The sequence below is a fragment of the Adiantum capillus-veneris genome, chromosome 23, assembly GCF_014529385.1.
Source record: "Adiantum capillus-veneris isolate H3 chromosome 23, ASM1452938v2, whole genome shotgun sequence".
NCBI lineage: Eukaryota > Viridiplantae > Streptophyta > Polypodiopsida > Polypodiales > Pteridaceae > Adiantum > Adiantum capillus-veneris.
In genome coordinates this window covers 107,760,701-107,775,300 of record NC_140953.1, presented here as the reverse complement: position 1 = coordinate 107,775,300, position 14,600 = coordinate 107,760,701, and the positions used below count along the sequence as shown (strand labels likewise).

At 42.0% G+C, this 14,600-nt stretch overlaps 1 protein-coding gene across 2 annotated transcripts in view; it reads right to left on the bottom strand.

Moving 5' to 3' along the window:
* Positions 1-1,685, bottom strand: part of LOC147428328 (ATP-citrate synthase alpha chain protein 3-like) — a 43,123-nt gene extending 41,438 nt beyond the window's left edge. Inside the window, exon 1 of one of the 2 annotated variants that reach the window (XM_086497318.1) lies at positions 1,489-1,685. In XM_086497318.1, the coding sequence (XP_086353444.1) occupies positions 1,489-1,587 (99 nt within the window). In that variant the 5' untranslated portion in view covers positions 1,588-1,685. The remainder of the gene's footprint in view (positions 1-1,488) is intronic. The other variant, XM_086497317.1, reaches the window with a different exon arrangement.
* Positions 1,686-14,600: the final 12,915 nt, after the last annotated feature.

Here is a 14,600-nt window from a genome sequence, read left to right as displayed (position 1 = left end):
TTTGCATAGGGAGGGGGCTGATTTGTTCTATCTTGTCACAAAGAACCCTTGCATAGCTGCTATTTTCAACCGATAGACAACCGAGTGCTATTGATTTTCAACCTCAAGTTGGATAAAGCATGACTATTTTGAAGACCAAAAGGTTATTCAAGTGGCACGGTTCATGCTCGGTACCTTTGCAAATTTTCAACCATCCAGCAGAAGACTTGTGTGCAACAAAGGGGACTGATTTTGGACCAATTTCAATTGGTGTCCCTGCCCTTGCCGAGGAGAGGAGGTTGCTTGCAACCTTGATGCCTATGGAGAATTGCTTTGCGACCTTGGAGTGTCTTGACAATGGCACCGAAAAAGAAGAATGTTGCGGAGAGTCCTCATGAGGGGGACATAGAAGAAGAAGCTTACGTAGATATAGTGAATGATGCTTTGGAGCATTTGTGGAATTGCTTGAGAGGAAGTTTCCGATGTTGCCGGTGTTTCCACAGGATCAAAAACTCGATGCAACCAACTACCAAAACTGGAAGGTGCTTTAGAGTCGGTATTGGAGACCTGCGGCCTTATCTTGATGGTGCACAATAAGATTGAGCCGCCAAAGGCTCCTACACACGAGTCTCTGGAGTTGGAGAAGCTTGCAGAGCTTCAACATGCTTGGGATCGGCTAAATACAAGGATCCGGTCTTTTATCATTCTCAATTATACGCGTGAGGTACTTGGACATGTTCCGAGTATGCCTAATGTTCGAGCGATCTTGTACCACTTGGAAAAGGTTTACAATAGGATGACGTCTATGAAGAGAGCTCAAATGGAGGCATGCTTTGGACCCAAAATAGTCGAAGTCCATGAAGGATCGCATTAAGAAGATGCAAGAATCATCTCTTCTAAAGATATGGCTATAATCTAGATCATGCATTTTACCGAGTACAATGCATTCTATTCAACCATGATTACTTCAGAGAGGATCAATGATTTGACGTGGGAGGAGCTTGTTCCCATGGTTTGGGATCAAGAGGATCCGTTACAGAGGTCTTGATATAGAGAGGGCTATGCAAGGCCATTCTCTTTTCAAGTGATTCTCTATCCCAAGACTTTGCAACCAAGGTGGTAGGACAATTATGGTTGCCCACACCTTTGCCAAAAAATGATGGAGCAAGAGCTTAGATCATATGCTAAGCCTAAGGGCCAAAGATCACTAGGAGATTCATGACACGGCACAACCACAAGACAGCTACCATTTCCTGATACATGCTCCTAAAAGATGCCAAAGCTACCACAGACAAGAACTGAAACTCTTAACATCTTTCTCTGCCACTTTGTGATTGAGCTTGAAATCAATGGCATGCATGAGGCCACTAAGACACGGCGGCGGACATAAAAAGTTGTGCCATTAATTGTTCGCCAGAGTGCCAAGTCAATGGGAAGAGTACATGCTTAGTACCATTTCTTGAGCAGCTGCAAGGACTAACACCCGAAATGGAGGAAGTTCAAACGCACCTGGGCTGAGTAGATATCTAAAGTGATTCCAGCTAGCCGCTTAAGGTGCTCCCTGAGAAGCCGCTTGGAGTCATATTCTCTTATCTTCTTCCTGGCCATGGATGGAGAAAATTACATTTCACGAGAGACAGACACAGAGACAGAGAGAGTGAGAGTGAGAGAGAGAGAGAGAGAGAGAGCGAGCGCGCTTAATTATCGCTAAAAAAATATACGTCCGTATCAACCGATATTAATTGAAAATACTTGATGTGCATTGTGGATAAGCACCAAGGTTATTGACAAAGTCCTATTCATTACCTACGGCTCGTTCTCACTTTTATTCGCTGCTTTACGAGATGCCTTCGAATCCCATTTTCTCACTTCAAGGAGTACCTTAGGGCGGGATCCGCATGCCGGAGTTGTACCCCCGCTTGTGTGCGTCAACAACGCTACCTGGCTTGCTCAACTTTGTCAATTTCGGCAGAGTTGGAGTCTACCCCCGCCTTTGAGAGGAAAAGGACAAGAGGGCCTCAGCTTTGCAGTCAATTACAGGACAGAGTTGTTGACAAGAGCTCTACCCTTGCCACAATTGTGTGCAAATTTGTCTTACCTTCCTATCCTACCCTTGAAAAATGCTAACAACAAATTCGATCAAAATTCGGGTTGCAGTAAGCTCTGAGCGCCGCTATTGTAACCGCTCCAACTATCACATCAAGCTGTGAGCTTTTGCAATCCTCAACATTAAAACAAGGTAAAGTTTTTACGATGGCCTCAAGAAGGCAATATTTTTAGTTGTAATACATTGTGTGTGTGTGTGTGTGTGTGTGACATCAAATATTCGAGAAAAATCATTCAGAAAAACATACAAAATTTCCTTTGGGTAGAGTCAAAGAAGAAATTTTACAAAATAATCGGTATTTTTTTGTAATTTTACTCTATTTTTATTTTTAAAAATCGAACATTGGTGTGTGTGCATGCGTGCATGTGTGTGTGTGTGAGAGAGAGAGAGAGAGGGGGAGGGAGGTAGTATTGGAAAAAAATTGGGGTCCAATGTATTTTAATCGGCTAAAATTGTAAAATCTCAGTTACATTTTGAGCTTGCTGTTAAAAAAATCAAGAAATTTACACAAGTTTTAGTGTTATTATCGGCAAATGCTTCAAATTTTGACCTAAAAATTAAAAGAATTTCAAGTTTACACTTATTTTCATGAGTTAGAGAGAGGGAGAGGATCTTCTTTATACATTTTTAATGCCTCACATCAACACCAATATAGAGACACCTTTTAAAAACACTAAAATGAAAAAAAAAATGTATGTAATCAAATGGTGATGAAAAGACTAAAGTGCAAACAAAGGGTACCTTACATTTAATGTCATAGTGAAACTTTTGATGGTGAGAGATTTGCACGTTTTCTCTACCAACTCCTCTATATGGCCTTCTTAGGCCAAAAAATAGCCCTCGCACGGCACCACGACTCTACGCCTGCAGGAATCCCTCCCCCGGCTACGGAGTCTATGCACCCTTGCGTCTCTTTGCCTTTCTCCACATGGCATCTGCATGCTACCCTTAGTTAAGTGCTCACACATTGCATGAGGAGAATCTCTGTTGATTCTCTTCTTTTTTTTTCAAAAATCATATCACCTATTGACAAGCTACTAACACAATGTAGACACCATCCATAAAGAGCCCAAGCCATCTAGGCAGGTGTGCCACAAGACTAAAGAACAGAGGGTCTTCAATGACCCTGTCATGGGATCGACGACAGACAAGTACACGCACAAATCTCGAGGAGAACCGAAATCTAGCAAAAAGGCACGGGTCAATGCTCTTTGTCCCCTCGATTTGAACCCACCACCTAGGTTGTGGCAGCACGATGAGCTAACCATGCGGGCGCATGCATTTCATTGTCCACAAAGCTGAAAAAAAATCCTATAAAGTAATCTTTTGCAAGGAAAAGTAAACTAGGACAAAAAAGTAAACTAGGACAAAAAAGTAAACTCAGACACGTTTCTTTAAATCAGACGGTCAAGTCTACCTAGCATCTCATGCGTCCAGCTTCCCACCGTAGATCCCATTACAGGGTCTTCATTGAAGACCCCGTGTTCTTTAGTCTTGAGGGCACAAGAAATCATGAGCTTGGCAATCTTTGACTTTCTCTATGCCAATAGCAATAGGGGATTTAGGCTCAAATCCATACATCAGCATGAATGGGCTAAATCCAGTAGCAAATTGCTTGCTACTATTATAGGCAAACTCTAATTGTGGAAGGTACCTTTCCAGGTGTGACCCCTAGACATTAAGTCAAAGTGAGGGTATTGACACAATGCAGGCACCATCCATAAAGAGCAGGCGCCATATTGGTTGGTGTGGCCCCTGGACAGGAAGTCAAAGTGAGGGTATTGACACAATGCAAGCACCATCCATAAAGAGCAGGAGCCATATTGGTTGGTGTGGCCCATGGATAGGAAGTCAAAGTGAGGGTATTGACACAATGCAAGTACCATCCACCATAAAGGGCATGGGCCATATCGGCGGGAGTGGCCCCTAGACAGTAAGTCCACAGGGTCTACGGCCAGAACATATGCGCGATGATCTCGAAGAGATTGGATGTCAAACCAAAAATTGGTGTGGCGTGTCCCCCACTAAATTTGAACCCGAGCGTGCATTGTGGGAGCCCAATGTCTTAATCGGGAGCGCACGTGGCTTTTCGTGTTTCCAATGTGCAAACATTAATATATAAAGTGAACTTCACTAGAAAAAGTAAACTAGGACAAAACAAACTAAACTTGAACACGCTTGAACTAAATCCAACAATCGATTTCGTCTCGTATCTCCCGCATTCAAATGGTCGTATCGTCGATCCCATGATGGGGTCTTCATTAAAGACCCCTTGGGCTTTAGTGCTGAGGAGTGTGGCCCATCCCAAAAGGGGATGGAGGGTGTGCTTACACACCACCTACCTGACTATTTAAAAAGCTCTAACTCAAGGATAAAAATCATAAATTTTGGGGGGGGGGGGGGGGGGGGGGGGGTGGGGTTTAAAATTTTTTTAAGATTTGAAATGTAAAAATTGCAACATAGTCCTCATGAAAAGACTAATTAGGTAGTACCAAAATTGATATTTTTTCCATTTAATTTGAATGATCAATTTGACAAAAGTCAATATTTGAGGTTTTTCAAAGCTTAGAGACATTGAAGGCCCAATAATAGTACATTTTTTAGCAAACCACAAGTTTTTTTTTTTTAAACTACTAAATTAATGAAAAGAAAGGTAAAGGTACAAACACCCCTAAGGAAGGATATGGGTTATCCAGGCCAAGAGAAGACATGCCAAAAAGATGACATCAATAAAGAGATCAAGAAAGGAAGAACTATTTGAGGATCAAATGAATTCTTAAAGGCTCATAAAATGAGAGAATGACAGGTCTCCATCTTTGCCATCTAAGAACTTTTTGCAATTCTTTGACTTCAATGACAGTAACATCGGTTACCCAGCCATAAACTTCCTTCATAACCCCAATGAAGCAAATAGACATGGGGATTGTAGATGGGGAATGGAGACGGCCAAACACTGCTTTGCTTCATAACCCCAATGAAGCAAATAGACATGGGGACTGCAGATGGGGAATGGGGATGGCCAAACATTGCTTTGTTTCTTTCCGTCAAAATCTGCCATAACAAAGCACCCCTAAGGCAGGTTCATAGCAACACATCTACAAAGCTGCATTCACACCAATAACAAAGGCCTCCAAGTCAGAAAGAAGGCATCTACGTTGCATGCTTTTTGGAGCTCTAATTTAAACTAAAGATTATATTTGTAGTTGACAAATAGGTGGACCAAACATTCTTCATGAACCTTGCACCTGTAGCAAACTCCATCTTAAACCCCAATTTTCTTGGCTTTTGACCCTATCCAAACCCCCTGGTGGAGGATGAGCCACATGAGACATTTGTGCTTGATGGCTAGAGGGCAAGCCTAGATACATGTAAATATGTATTCCCATTGCTTAGCATTCCAAGATACACCCCATTTGTTATTGACTTGCTAATTAGGTTTGGATCCATATTGGGGAGTGTTTCTTTAGAAAGATAATGGCAATCACTTTACATGGTACTATGCACCAATACGTTGGTTCATATTGCACTCACCCTATATGCCACCTTGACGTATAGCCAGTACACACATTGTACTCCTCCAAGTTGTACTCCTATGGGTGATAGGCTTTATTGGCACTGCCTTTAAGGTATGGCTATGTTGTGCCTTTTAGTGCCCATATTCATAAGAGGTGACATAATAATCAATATCTAATTCTCCTAAATGATTTTCTCATGTTAAACTGATCATTTAATATGGGGAAGTGCCAAGGGAGAAAAAGCTAGAATATTGGTTAAGCTAGCAAACCAGCCAACACAGGAGGGATCCAAAGGAGGGAAAATAGGGATCCAAAGGGGGGTCATCTGCAAAAGAGCAAAGCAACAATGGGCTTAAAAGACCCTAAGATTCATCCCATTAAGACTTCCAAAATGCTAAGGTTCCAAAATTCAAAGGTAGTGTCCAAAGGTCAAAGCTTAGGAAATTTGGATGCTTTGTGTGTGTGTGTGTGTACAAAAGTCTTCACAAGTCCCTACATAGGAGGGGGCGAGCCCAAGAAGTACGGGATGAGAGAGAAATACACACACACACACACACACACACACACACACACACACTCACAAGCTTCATTTGTACACAAGGGGAAAGAGGGACACATGTCAGCTCCCTAGGCCAGATGCCCACAAGGTGTTCTCAAATCCTATTTTGGATGGCCATGGAGGTGGACCAATGAGAATTAGGCTAGATTAAATCTAGTTTAATTGATTTAAAAACACTTAATAAAAGAACCAACAGGAATTAAGCTCTTTGGAAGACTATTGGACAGTCTCCCAACGGGACCAATGAGCATTCAACAGCACAATGGCTTGCCTGATTCCTATTGGCTAGGAGGCAAAGGGGTCCAATGAGATTTTAGTTGCATTTATTAATTACCTAAAGCTCTCACAAAAGGGGAAAGGGGGACACATGTCAGAAGGATATCACTTATGTTGCTTAATTTCCATTGGCTAGGCCTGGGGAGGTCCAATAGGGCTGTAGCATGAGCAATTAGCAAGGGAGGTCGACCAAGAGAGAGGGGGGGCTGATTTTTGGAAGGCATTATCACACACACACTCACACAATTTGATGTGTGAAGCAAAGAAGACTCTCTCTCCTTCTCAAGCTTTAATGGGAAGCTTACCACCTACTCCAAGCTTGTGAGAAGGGAGGCCTACACCAACAACTCTTGGCTTTGTGATGAAAATCCAACCAAGAGCCAAGCTTCAATGCATGCTCATCTCCTCTACCATGCTAATTACTAAGCTAAGCTATGCTAATATGAGTGATTATGTGAGGAGATGTACATCTTTCTCGTAAAGAATACTCTTTCTTCCTCTCAATCTACTCTCATACCCCGCTAGCTCTCACCATCTTCGAAGGTGTGTGAGGTCTTGGGTCTGAGACCATGAGGGAATTGATGTTGTGTTTGATAAGTTTTTTGCTTAGTGCATGAAGTTTCCATCTTCATTGCACTAGCTAGTATTGAAGGAACACAAAGAATTGTATTGTAAAATGTCTCTCTTGATGGGAGAAACCATAATACAAATCCTTTTGGAGGGGGACCGGCTCCATGCAAATCCGGTCCTCAACTGTTGTCAATTGCTTAATTTCTCTCTCTTTTGAAGTATTGTTCATGCTATCTAACTAGGTGTTATGCTTTTTGTTGCTCTCTCCACCCAAGCACTCTTGTTATTCTCATTAAGAAGCTATTCTAAGGAAATGCTCACTATGTTCATTCTATTTTCCGCTACACACAAGCTACTAGACCATTGAATGTTACATTGGTATCGGAGCACAAGGTTTCTCTTTTCTTGCTCAAGAAGGGAGGTCCTCAAGCTAGCTATAAATGGTTGGTACTATTAATTGCATGTGAGTAAGTAGAATAGGGATTTTTCATCCTTGCAGTGTGCATGCCTTTGTGCAGTTAACGGGGCATCACCATCGAGAGCTATGGTCTTAATAGTGGAGTCCTATGAGGCTTGCCTACAGCTTGACAGGAGCGGGTGTTGTTTTGGTGTTGAATGACCCTCTCTTCTATTCCTTGCAATTAATGGTATTCGAGCCACGAGTACAATAGCTTGAGTGCTTTTTCTAAAGGGGTAAAGAGGAGTAGCAGCTAGGGCTTGAAGTGTCAAAGTACACCTAAAAAGTTTACACATAAAAGTTGTTAGAATGGCTGACAATAGTAAAGAGAGTGAAATTAATGTTGATAAATTTGATTTTGTTAATGAGCAGGCTACTAATGATGCCCTGATGCTTGTTAACTATCTTGTTTCTAGGCTTCAATAAGCCATGGACAATCCATCCCTCCAAAGTGAAGTGCAACGGCAGCTTCGTGCTCATGGAATTCTTCAAGCTCCCCACCATGACGAGAGAGCACCTAGGAAGCCTCCTTGAGAGACTTCCAAAAGAGGTCTCTCTCCGATTCGGGAAGAAGAAGAGGATCCATATGAAGGGCTCAGAAATTTGCTCCTTGATGACACATCTCCTTCTCAAAGGAGAATTCAAGAGCCTCCACCGAAGGAACGAGAAAGAAGTGAGTCTCCCGCCACCTCGGCGGAGATGGCTCCACAAAGACGACGGGCTAAACGCTCTCCATTACCTCCAAAATGGAGAAGACAATCTCATACTTCTCCACACCATACTTCAAAGAGGGATGACAAAAAGCAAGAGAATAAAAAGGCAAGAAAGAGGACACCCTCTTCTCCATCTTCTTCATCCTCTTCCTCTTATGAAAGTGATGGTGAAGACAATGAAGATCAAGGCGAGAAAGAGGTCGCCCTCTTCTCCATCTTCCTCAAATTCTTCATCTTCTAAAGAAAGTGATGGTGCAACCTTTGAACCATCAAAAAGAAGAGGCCATAGGAAATCCTATGCCGCATGGAAGAGGTCGTCCAAGCTAAAGAAGTTCAAAGAGGGAGGGAAGAGCATCTCTTTCCTTACCTACGATGGCACCTTTGGTGATACGGACAAAGTCTTGGCCTTTATCCAACAATTCAATGCGGCGTTTGGAGATGAGGGCTTCATGGAGTCCTCTAAGCTACGCCATGTAGCTATGCACTTTCAAAAGTCTGCCAAACAATGGTGGTCTAGCCTATGGTCCAACGATGAAGCTCCACGAACATGGAAAGCTTTAAGAGCTTCCATTATGAAGCAGTTTTTGGCCACCGATGCCAAAGACAAAGTACTCACCGAATGATGAAGCTTGAAGCTCTCTCCCTACGAATCCATTCACAAATATGTAGACAAGTTTTGGGATTTACAACTCAAAGCCACTGTCTTCAAGAAGTTGGATTTTGGAGAGCAAAAGCAACAATTTTGTGCGGGCTTAACTGAAGAAATGGCGGAGTATGTCAACTCCCAAAGGCCACGCACCATATCAGTGGTTATACACCATACTATGGTGGCTTCTCGAATCAATTTCCAAATGGGGGCTAAAAGTAATCTTAAGCCCACGGAAAACAAGGGTTCCAGTGAGCCTAAGGGGAAGGACAATGTCCAAAAGTCTCCTAAGGACAACTCCAACAAAGCTAAAGAGAAGGGAGTTTACAAAGGCAAAAATAAACGCTCTCCTGAAGAGCTTGAGCATTATCGCAAGGATAACCGTTGTTTCAAGTGCGGCGAGCAAGGGCATGTGTGCCGCGCTTGTCCCCAAAAGAACACCCACCATGAACCTCCTAGAGCTACCTTGGTCGAAATCCAAGAGGAGGAAATTCACCACAAAGGATCTCCTCTATGCCATGCTTGGGGAAAGGTAAGAGAACATGGTGCTTTTATTCTTTTTGACCCTGGTTCTAGTCACAATTTTATATCTATAGAGTTGGCCACCAAGCTAGGCATACAAGCCTACGAGATGGGAGATGTCCTACCCGCCACACAGACGGTGCTTTCAATGGGCAAGAAGCTTCAGTCACTCCCTTAATAGGGAAATTGAGGCTCCATGTCCAAAGCTATGTGGACAAAGAGGACTTCTTTATCTCTCCTCTCAAGCATAAGGATGTAATTCTAGGGGCACCATGGTTTGATCGCAATGCTGCCAATGTTAAATTCCCTGAAATGAGAATCTCCTTTAAGTTCAGGAAAAAAGATATGTATATAGATGCTAAGGAAATGGGTTACACTATACCCATTGTACATACACAAGCTTTCAACAAGTCAATAAAGAGCTCTATTTCCGTGTACATGATTTTTGTTAAAGACTCTCAAAATGAACCTAATCTTTTAACAAAAGAAATATACACAATCAAAGGGAATTAGAGTTATCCAATTTTCTCAAGGGGTTTCAAGATGTCTTTATTGATGACATCCCTTGTGAGCTACCTCCTAAACGAGGCAATGATGACCATGCAATTGAACTTCTTCAAGGAAGTTCACCGCCTAACAAACCTCCTTATAGAGTTTCTCAAGCTCAACAAGAGGAGATTATGCGGCAAGTGCATGAGTTAGTTGAGAAGGGCATGGTTAGGCCTAGCTCATCTCCATTTTGTTTTCTTGTGCTACTAGTGCAAAAGAAAGACGGCACATATCGTATGTGTGTCGAGTATAGAGCACTAAATAGGATCAATATCAAGAATAGGTTTGCCGTTCCACGGGTAGAAGACCTATTAGATAAGCTACAAGGGTCCACCTACTTCAGTAGGATTGACCTAAAAAGTGGCTATCATCAAATAAGGATAGTTGATCAAGATATTGTAAAGACCGCATTTCGCACTACGTTTGGTTTTTATGAATACATTTTCATGCCTTTTGGCTTGACCAATGCACCAGCCACATTCAACCGCTTGATGGAGAAGCTATTCGGGCCTCACTGAACCTTTACTGGAGTGTTCTTTGATGATATCATCATCTACTCTAATTCATTAGACAAACACAAGCAACACCTCTAGGTAATATTTCAAGTTCCAAGAAAGAATAAACTTTATGTTAATCGAAAGAATAGTGAATTTTTCTTACAAGAGATTCAGTATTTAGGTCACATTATCTCTCAAGATGGCATCCAAATGGATCCATCAAAGTTAGAGGTAATAAAAGGATGGCCTAAACCAAGGAATCTTCATGATTTAAGAAGCTTTATAGGTATGTGTGCATACTATAGACGCTTCATAGAAAAGTTCTCACTAATAGCAGGACCATTACATGACCTAACAAAGAAAAACGTTAGGTACACATGGTCTGCCAAGGAGAACAATGCTTTTGAAAAGCTTATCTCTCAACCTGTGCTTACACTATCGGATCCCTCAAAGCCATTTGAGGTCCAATGTGATGCTTGTGGTGATTGCCTTGGAGCTGTTTTGCTCCAAGAAGGGCACGCCATAGGCTATGAAGTTGAAGGATCGACCCTGTTGAGCAAGCTCTAGGAATATATGAAAAGGAACTCCTCACAGTTCTACATGCCTTAGACTCATGGAAGCACTATTTATTGGGGACTCCTTTCATTCTACGAGAACGGATCACCAAAGTCTTAAGTACTTCATAACACAGACCAAGCTCTCCGACAAACAAATGAGGTGGGAAAACTTTCTTTCGCAATTTCATTTTCATATTTCTCACATTGCTGGCAAGCATAATCAAGTAGCCGATGCACTCTCAAAACGGTCGAGAGTGAATGCGGTTTCCATAGCAACTCACAATGATCTATCTTCTATGATAGATGAGTATGCAAATGATCCCGATTTTAGAGATGTGATTTCAACCCTTGCACTAGGGAAGAAAGAGGAATCATTTACTTTACAAGATGGTTATCTTCTCTATGGAAATAGACTATGCGTTACTAGCTCACTACGTGAGAAAGTAATGTATGAATCTCATGCTCCTCCTTATGCAGGGCATCGAGGGATTCAGTCTACCCTAAAGGAGATTGAGACATATTTCTATTGGCCTACCATGAAAGCAAACATATAAGAGTATGTTTCTAAATGTGTGGTATGCCAAAAGACAAAGTTTGATAGAGGGAAGCAACCTGGATTGCTTCAACCTTTGCCAATCCCTAATTCACCATGGGAGAGCATATCCATGGATTTTATATTTGGATTGCCTAAGTCTATCCATGGGAATACGGGAATATGGACGATAGTGACAGGTTCAGTAAACAAGCTCATTTTATACATGTCAAAAAGACTATCAAAGGCCATCAAATGGCAACCCTCTTCATTTCACAAATCTTCAAGTACCATGGCTTGCGAATGTCCATAGTGTCGAATAGAGATCCTAGAATGACCAGTAATTTCTGGAAGGAACAAGGCTAAACTTCTCTTCTTCCTATCACCCGAAAACGGATGGCCAAAGTGAAATAGCTAACCTAACAATTCTCGATCTACTAAAAGCCTATGTAACGGAAGTAGATCGAAGATCCCAATGGAAGAAGTACTTACCCTTAGTGGAGTATGCCCACAATAACACTGTACATACTTCCACGGGAAAAGCACCTTTTGAGGTAATTGACGGAAGATAAAAAAGTCCCTTGCTACTTAAGGTACACGGGAAGATCTTCGCTGTAGATGAGTATAGCCGAGACCTACAAGAATCTTTCCAAAAAATTAAGGATGCTATCTCTATCTCACAGCAAAGGCAAAAGGCTGTTGCTGACAAGCACAGAGGATCATCTACCCGCTAGGAAAAGGACTAATGAATATGCTTTATCTTCTCTACCCCATAGTCGAGGACGACTATGATTTCAAGAGAGAGGTAATGTCATAATAATCAATATCTAATTCTCCTAAATGATTTTCTCATGTTAAACTGATCATTTAATATGGGAAGTGCCAGGGGAGAAAAAGCTAGAATATTGGTTAAGCTAGCAGACCGACCATAGGAGGGATCCAAAGGAGGGAAAATAGGGATCAAAAAGTGGGGGCCATCTGCAAAAGAGCAATGTGCAACAATGGGCTTAAAAGACCCTAAGGTTCAGCCCATTAAGACTTCCAAAATGCTAAGGTTCCAAAATTCAAAGGTAGTGTCCAAAGGTCAAAGCTTAGGAAATTTGGATGCTTTGTGTGTGTGTGTGTGTACAAAAGTCTTCATAAGTCCCTACATAGGAGGGGGCGAGCCCAAGAAGTAGGGTATGAGAGAGAAACACACACACACACACACACACACACACACACACACACACACACACACACACACTCACAAGCTTCATTTGTACACAAGGGGAAAGGGGGACACAGGTCAGCTCCCTAGGCCAGATGCCCACAAGGTGTTCTCAAATCCTATTGGATGGCCATGGAGGTGGACCAATGAGAATTAGGCTAGAGTAAATAAGGTTTAATTACTTTAAAAACGCTTAATAAAAGAACCAATAGGAATTAAGCTCTTTGGAAGACTATTGGACAGTCTCCCAACGGGACCAATGAGCATTTCAGCAGTGCAATGGCTTGCATGATTCCTATTGGCCAGGAGGCAAAGGGGTCCAATGAGATTTTAGTTGCATTTATTAATTACCTAAAGATCTCACAAAAGGGGAAAGGGGGACACATGTCAGAAGGCTATCACTTATGCTGCTTAATTTCCATTGGCTAGGCGTGGGGAGGTCCAATAGGGTTGTAGCATGAGCAATTAGCAAGGGAGGTCGACCAAGAGAGAGAGAGGAGGCTGATTTTTGGAAGGCATTATCACACACACACTCACACAATCTGATGTGTGAAGCAAAGAAGACTCTCTCTCCTTCTCAAGCTTTAATGGAAAGCTTACCACCTACTCCAAGCTTGTGAGAAGGGAGGCCTACACCAACAACTCTTGGCTTTGTGATGAAAATCCAACCAAGAGCCAAGCTTCAATGCATGCTCATCTCCTCTACCATGCTAATTACTAAGCTAAGCTATGCTGATATGAGTGATTATGTGAGGAGATGTACATCTTTCTCGTAAGAATACTCCTTCTTCCTCTCAATCTACTCTCATACCCCGCTAGCTCTCACCATCTTCGAAGGGGTGTGAGGTCTTGTGTCTGAGACCGTGAGGGAATTGATGTTGTGTTTGATAAGTGTTTTGCTTAGTGCATGAAGTTTCCATCTTCATTGCAGTAGCTAGTATTGAAGGAACACAAAGAATTATATTGTAAAATGTCTCTCTTGATGGGAGAAACCATAATACAAAGCCTTTTGGAGGGGGGACCGGCTCCATGCAAATCCGGTCCTCAACTGTTGTCAATTGCTTAATTTCTCTCTCTTTTGAAGTATTGTTCATGCTATCTAACTAGGTGTTATGCTTTTTGTTGCTCTCTCCACCCAAGCACTCTTGTTATTCTCATTAAGAAGCTATTCTAATGAAATGCCACTATATTCATGCTATTTTCCGCTACACACAAGTTACTAGACCATTAAATGTTACAAGGGGTTTTCCAACTAAAAAGTGGCGTGTGAGGCCCTTTGTGAAGTGCATGCATAGAACTATTAATTTTAGGAATGGAATGCGTGTAGTGAGCTTTTGCTTGGCGAGTCCTTTTTTGTGCTCTTTCTTTCAAATTGTGAGTTGGCTTGAGGTTCATTTTTTGATTTTCCTTTCTCTCTTTTTTGTTTTTTTAATGCAAGCATATATCTAATATTCTCAGATGCAAAGGAAGTGCTTTCATCTACTATAGACGGCCTTGTTGAGAATCCCAAGAAGTCTCTTGTCGTAAACACTATATAGCTCCTTTCTGTTGCAAGAAGAGAAGAAAACATTTAATGCTGAAGTCAATACCTCAAAGATGCATCTTGAAGTCAATACCTATTTCTAAAGAGAGAACTCAAGAGAGAGAAGAAGAAGAAGGAGAGAATTTTTAACATTTGAGGAACTACTACACACACACACACACACACACACACACACACACACACACACACACACACACACACAGAGAGAGAGAGAGAGAGAGAGAGAGAGAGAGAGAGAGAGAGAGAGAGAGAGAGAGAGAGAGATTGGTGAGATAGTTTATCTTGCCAATGTAGGGGCCTAGATCCTAGTCTAGTGTGTAAAACAAGATTCTTTGATGAAAAAAGAGATGTAGCGCTTTTGACATTGC